Below are 6,000 nucleotides of genomic sequence, written 5' to 3'. Positions count from 1 at the left end.
TGACCCAGCAATAGCACTGCTAGGAATTTATCCAAGGGACACAGGAGTACTGATGCATAGGGGCACTTGTACCCCAATGTTCATAGCAGCACTCTCAACAATAGCCAAATTATGGAAAGAGCCTAAATGTCCATCAACTGATGAATGGATAAAGAAATTGTGGTTTATATACACTATGGAATACTACGTGGCAATGAGAAAAAATGAAATATGGCCTTTTGTAGCAACGTGGATGGAACTGGAGAGTGTGATGCTAAGTGAAATAAGCCATACAGAGAAAGACAGATACCATATGGTTTCACTCCTATGTGGATCCTGAGAAACTTAACAGGAACCCATGGGGGAGGGGAAGGGAAAAAAAAAAAAGAGGTTAGAGTGGGAGAGAGCCAAAGCATAAGAGACTGTTGAGAACTGAGAGCAAACTGAGGGTTGATGGGGGGTGGGAGGGAGGAGAGGGTGGGTGATGGGTATTGAGGAGGGCACCTTTTGGGATGAGCACTGGGTGTTGTATGGAAACCAATTTGACAATAAATTTCATATAAAAAAAAAACAAAAAACAAAAAACAAAATACTAGGTTTACTCTCCCATGCGTAGGCTCATCGCCGGGTGTCCTTCAGGGTCTCTCTAGGTGGTTCCAGGGAACTCCCAGGCACACCTCTTTCTATAACTTCTCCAAGGTCACCAAGGACAACTGAAAATTATCTACAGAAATCCACTCTCTTGCTTTAAGGCCCAGCTCTGTTGCAAAGCCTGCTCACTGCTCTTGAGGCCTCCAACTGGGGCCAAGTTAAAGCATGTAGAAGCGTTCAGGGCCTTGAGGGGAGTCTCAAGACTTAAGTGGCCACATTCATTCTTTTACTGACTGGCATGTGAATAGTTGTAACTGAGATAGGATGGCCAACAAACTGAAATCATCATCTGGTCCTTTATGGAAAAAGTTTGGTGAGCTCTGATTTAGCTCCACAGCTAAGGGTTATAATAAACTGGGATTGCCAAGAAGATCTGAAATTCTCAGGATTCAACATCACCACAAACAGTGCTTTCAGAAAGTTAAGTGTGGAAGATGAGGTGGCTATCTTCCCTGGTTCAGACAAAGCACTCTGCTTGCTTCCCACAATCAAGATCAGGCTTGGCCTGATTTTTCATGGAGAGAAGAATAGGATATTTGGCCTTCCCTCTGCCCCTTCTTGCGTACACGAATCTAAACTATGGAGAGGCTCATCTACCTCTCCAGCCGTGCAGACTTTTTAAATAGGCAGGGAAGTTTCAGTTATAAGGCAAGACTTTAATAAACTACACCGCACCATACATTAATCTTACTGGATTCCATAGCTAAAAAGCGTTAAAGCTTGACAAATTGGAGATATGGGATAATACGGGGATTAAACAAAACAAAATATGTCAACAGGGCAGCTGGCTGTGCATTAAGTCCTATTCTGAGCCATCTGCAGCCTAGGAAAACTTTCAGAAAGCATTCTCTATTCCTTACTCTGTGTACTGATTTTCTCTTAGAGAATCCAGAACAGGCAGAGTAGGTGGATAATAAGCGAAAGAGAAGAAATAATGTCAAGGTAAAATAGTACCAGTTTTCTACAAAAGAGTGAAATAAGAAATGGTAAGAAATTACAACAGGTGAGTCAATAATTATCAGTTCCACTTAGGACAGTAAAGAAAAGTGTAAAAATGCTGTGAAAGTCATATTATCACCAGGATGTAGAACTCAAAAGACTTAGTTAAGTGGTAAATAAGATACTAGTATCTAGTATGGGAATTATTATGCTTAGAGAGAGTAAGTCAATTTACGGTTAAGAAACACCAATGTCAAATGCTCTGAAGAAGAAAAATTAAATTGCTATACAGGTGACTATTCAAACTTCATTTATTATAATAGTTGACTTAATTTTCAAATCAATTTATATTCTTGGCTTTCTCTTCTGTTATCCCCAGACACTTAAATAATCCGAGTTCATTATCATACAATTTAAAAGTCATAAGAAATAAAAACAATCATCTTTATATAAATCATCAAGAGCTATGTGCGGTTTTCTAGTTCACTTTTGGTACCAAAACAGCAACAGTGCAGGAGGCAGGGCAGGCTCTTGTGCCACTCTCCAGATAGGTCCTGAGAAGCAGATCTCCCAGGAAGTCTTAGGGCCTCAACCTCTGGGACTCTCACTGCCAGGCCTCTTACCATTTTTGTTCTAAATAAATATGCAAGTTCATACCTAATTTATGTATCTGTCATTTTTCATTCCTTTTCTTAAAGCAGTCTCCCGGATTGTCTAAGTGCAGGACCCACACAACCTGGATCCACCCTGACAACCTGAATGGACAGCAACACTGGTGGGTGGGCTAGATTCACCAGAACCCTCAGCATGAAAAGAAGTACCCTGGAGCAAAAGGCTCTAGAACAAACAGGACGTCAAATCAAAATACAACAACACACTTCCAGTGTGAGAAATAGTCGGTTATCTTAGGCAGGCAGTGGTCTCAACCAATCAAGGTCACCTGGTCCACCTACTCTAAGACACATGCTATCAACACATGGCAGCCCATCTCTCCCAAAGGGCTCTTCTCCCAGACTGCCGCATGTTACTATATACTGGACCTAATCCATGGCCTAATCTTATATGTAAACAGATACTACTCTTGTTACGTTGAGAAAGAAAAGGAGTAATAGCATCTCCAGACCAGACAACAATAGCAGTGGAGAGAGAAAAAGCAACTGTGCTTGCGTGGCCGCATGGCTCAGCTGGTTGAGCATCCGACTCTCCTTGATTTCAGCTCAGGTCAGGATCTCACAGTCCTGAGTTCGAGCCTCACATCAGGCTCTGCACTGACAGTATGAAGCCTGCTTGGAATTCTCCTTCCCCTCCCCGTCCCCCCGCCCCCCCCCCCCGCCCCCGTCTGTCCCCTGCTGGCACTTGCTCGCTTTCAAAATAAATTAACATTAAAAAAACAACAAAAAAAAGGCAACTGTGCAGCTCTCTCCTAAAACAGTAAGTGAACCAGGCCATACCTTTGTCCCATACTTACAGTCCACTTTTTACCCATACAGACTGGGTGTAAAAGTGCAGGTCCTTGTTCAGAACAGAGTTCACAGCCTCTTCTAGATGTAACTCTCTTCCCTCACAGTGTTCCAGAGCAAAAAGGCTAATGGAGGGTTCTTCAAAAACCTAACAGCAAAAAAGAGAAAGCATCACCATACAGGGTGGCCAATCTCCAGTGACCTCCCAGTCACAACACAGGGTACCCTGAATCCACCGTATTCTTGAATGCATACAGTTTACTGCTCTACCCTTTAATGATGTTATAGTCACAACTGCACAGGTGAGACTAAATTCGACTCATAATTTTTGTTCACGTTTTAATAAATTAAAATTGGGAGTTTTAGAACAGCAATCTCAGTCTCATAATGGAAATGGACACTTGGTTCCAATTAAGGTCTGGCTGTGCTATAATACGGACATTTTGGTCTTGCCAGCACTTTCAGCTGGTAACAGGATGAACATGGAATGGAACGGCACCATTTCCCCAGAAAGCCACAGGAGCAGTCACTGAGAATCCAACACATGATGGCTCCAGGCTCTTAAACTCATTTCAAGGAGGAAGAAAAAGGCATTCTTTTTCTTTTTTTGAGAGAGAAAGAGAATGAGGAGAGGGGCAGAGGGAGAGAGAATCTCAAGCAGGTTCCATGCTTAGCATGGAGCCCAACATGGAGCTCTCAATCCCATGACTGTAAGATCATGACCTGACCTAAAATCAAGAGTCAGATGCTCAAGCAACTGGGCCACCCAGGCACCCCAGAAAAAGGCATTTTTAATTGAACAACAACCAAAAGCCAAAATGCACAGGGGCAGGAGTGATTTCTACATTCAAAGTAAGTATTCCCCAACTCCTTGTGTCAGAGAAGAACAGAACCAACTTTGCTCTTTTTCACTCATTGGTATATGCAAGACAGCATGCTTGAAGACTTTTCAGGGATGAGAAGACAAAGCAAGGCACCATCCTTGTGTCTGGGTCATTACTAACTAGTAACTAAAATTGGAGAATTGCACAGGTATTGAAATGTAATCCAGGGTAGAAAAGGATATGCTCCGTGAAAGTTCTCAGAATATAGAAGACTTGATGCTTTTTTTTAGCAGAAAGGAGCAAGGATCAAGGAAGCTTCACAAAGGTGGATGTCGTGGTATGTGAGCTCAGTCTTCAAGGATGCCATGATTTGGACAGGCCCAGAGAGAATGGAGGGAAGGCGCTCTATACGAAGGAAGGGAGACAGATATGCATGGGACATGTTAAGGGAATAGCAAATAGATCCATATAACTAGAGTCCAAAAGGAAACAGTGTCAAGTACCCCCACTGTTTGCTAGGGGGTATTGAATTGTCTGCTTCTCCTTGTCACTAACAGGGCAGAGACAGATTTACTGCCAATGGGGAGTCCTTGAAGGCTTCTGGACAGGGGCCTAGGAAAGTATCTGTAATTGGTACATGAGAAACACAGCACTAGCAGCAGGGAATGTGGATGTTCAAAGAACAGTAAATAAACAACTGACTTTGCGTAAGAGCAAGATGAATTATGAAAGCATTATTCTTTGCAGCAGTGTTTGGAATAACAAAGGATACAGATAACTTAAATATCCATCAAAAGGAGACTGGCTAAATAAGTTATGGTACATTCATAGAGAAATACAGCTGTAAAAAATAAGGAGATCTTTATGAAAGATCTCTAAGATATATTCCTTAGAGGTAAATACAGTGAACAGTAGTGTGGAATAGCATATTTCTTCTGCTTCCACTTGTGCATTAAAGGGAAAACTTATGCACATGCCCACAAATAATGTGCACGTGTACACATGAACAATTTTCTTTAAAGAAAGAAAGAAAGAAAGAAAGAAAGAAAGAAAGAAAAAAGAAAAGAAACTACTCCATGACTATGTAGCAGGAGAATAGGATCTGAAAGATGAAAGTGGGACCTGAGGTTTTGACTACATGCCTTTCGTACTTTTTGATTTTTGAAGCTTAGAAATGTATTATTTATTCAAAAATTTAACTTTTTAAAATGTTTATTTATTTTTGAGAGAGACAGAGTGTGAGTGGGGAAGGGACAGAGAGAGAGAGAGAGAGAGAGAGAGAGAGAGAGAGACAGAATCTGAATCAGGCTCTAGGCTCTGAGCCGTCAGCAGAGCCCAATGCGGGGCTTGAACTCGTGAATCATAAGATCGCAACCTGAGCTGAAGTCAGACGCTTAACACAACTGAGACACCCAGGTGCCCCTCAAAAATTTAAATCGGTGATTATTATGCACATTTTGCATGTATGTGTATTTTTTTCTTTTTTTAAATTTATTTGAAGCAGGGCACACAAGCAGGGGAGGGGCAGAGAGAGGGGGAGAGGCAGACAGAGAGAATCCCAAGGAGGCTCTGCACTATCCGCTCAGAGCCTGATGTGGGGCTCAAAGTCACAAACCATGAGATCATGACTTGAGCCAAAACTGAGATGCTTAACTGAGACACCCAGGTAGCCCTGTGTTTTTCTTTAAATGGACTTTGGGAAATATATCAGACAACATGAGTGAAGAAAATAGAAATGGAAAGTAGATGGGAAAAATACTCCAGTCCCAAGAAAGAGCCAGACCCTAAAGTGTGTGTGTGTGTGTGTGTGTGTGTGTGTGTGTGTGTGTGTGTGTGTTGGGGGCGGAGCAGGGCGGGGGCGATGGTGGAAGGTTAGGACTGGTTAACAAGGGATGGCCATAAAATCTATCACAGTGCTAAAACAGACATAGGGCTAACAAATGGAATGAGTAAATACAGAAGACAACATGCAAAGATGTGGCTGGGGGCACCGTGGTATAACTTATCATACAAGGAAATTTGGAGGGAAATGTAAGCAAAGAACTTCTATTTAGAACTGGGTGTTTTTAATGTTCAGACAGACAGGACAGACAGGGTAATCTTAACAGAAATGTCCACTGAAGACTGGACTTTTGGATCTGTGCTTC

At 42.2% G+C, this 6,000-nt stretch overlaps 1 protein-coding gene across 4 annotated transcripts in view; it reads right to left on the bottom strand.

Moving 5' to 3' along the window:
* CRYBG3 (crystallin beta-gamma domain containing 3) overlaps positions 1–6,000 on the bottom strand; it is a 139,836-nt gene that overhangs the window by 17,133 nt on the left and 116,703 nt on the right. For all 4 annotated transcript variants that reach the window (XM_040484264.1, XM_040484266.1, XM_040484267.1 and 1 more), the window contains one exon: positions 3,038–3,177. In XM_040484264.1, the coding sequence (XP_040340198.1) occupies positions 3,038–3,177 (140 nt within the window). The remainder of the gene's footprint in view (positions 1–3,037; positions 3,178–6,000) is intronic.

This window comes from Herpailurus yagouaroundi, unplaced genomic scaffold, assembly GCF_014898765.1.
Source record: "Herpailurus yagouaroundi ecotype Mexico unplaced genomic scaffold, PumYag 162, whole genome shotgun sequence".
Classification (NCBI taxonomy): Eukaryota; Metazoa; Chordata; class Mammalia; order Carnivora; family Felidae; genus Herpailurus; species Herpailurus yagouaroundi.
Note: the sequence above shows the minus strand (reverse complement) of the source record. Positions and strands in the feature narration are given on the sequence as shown.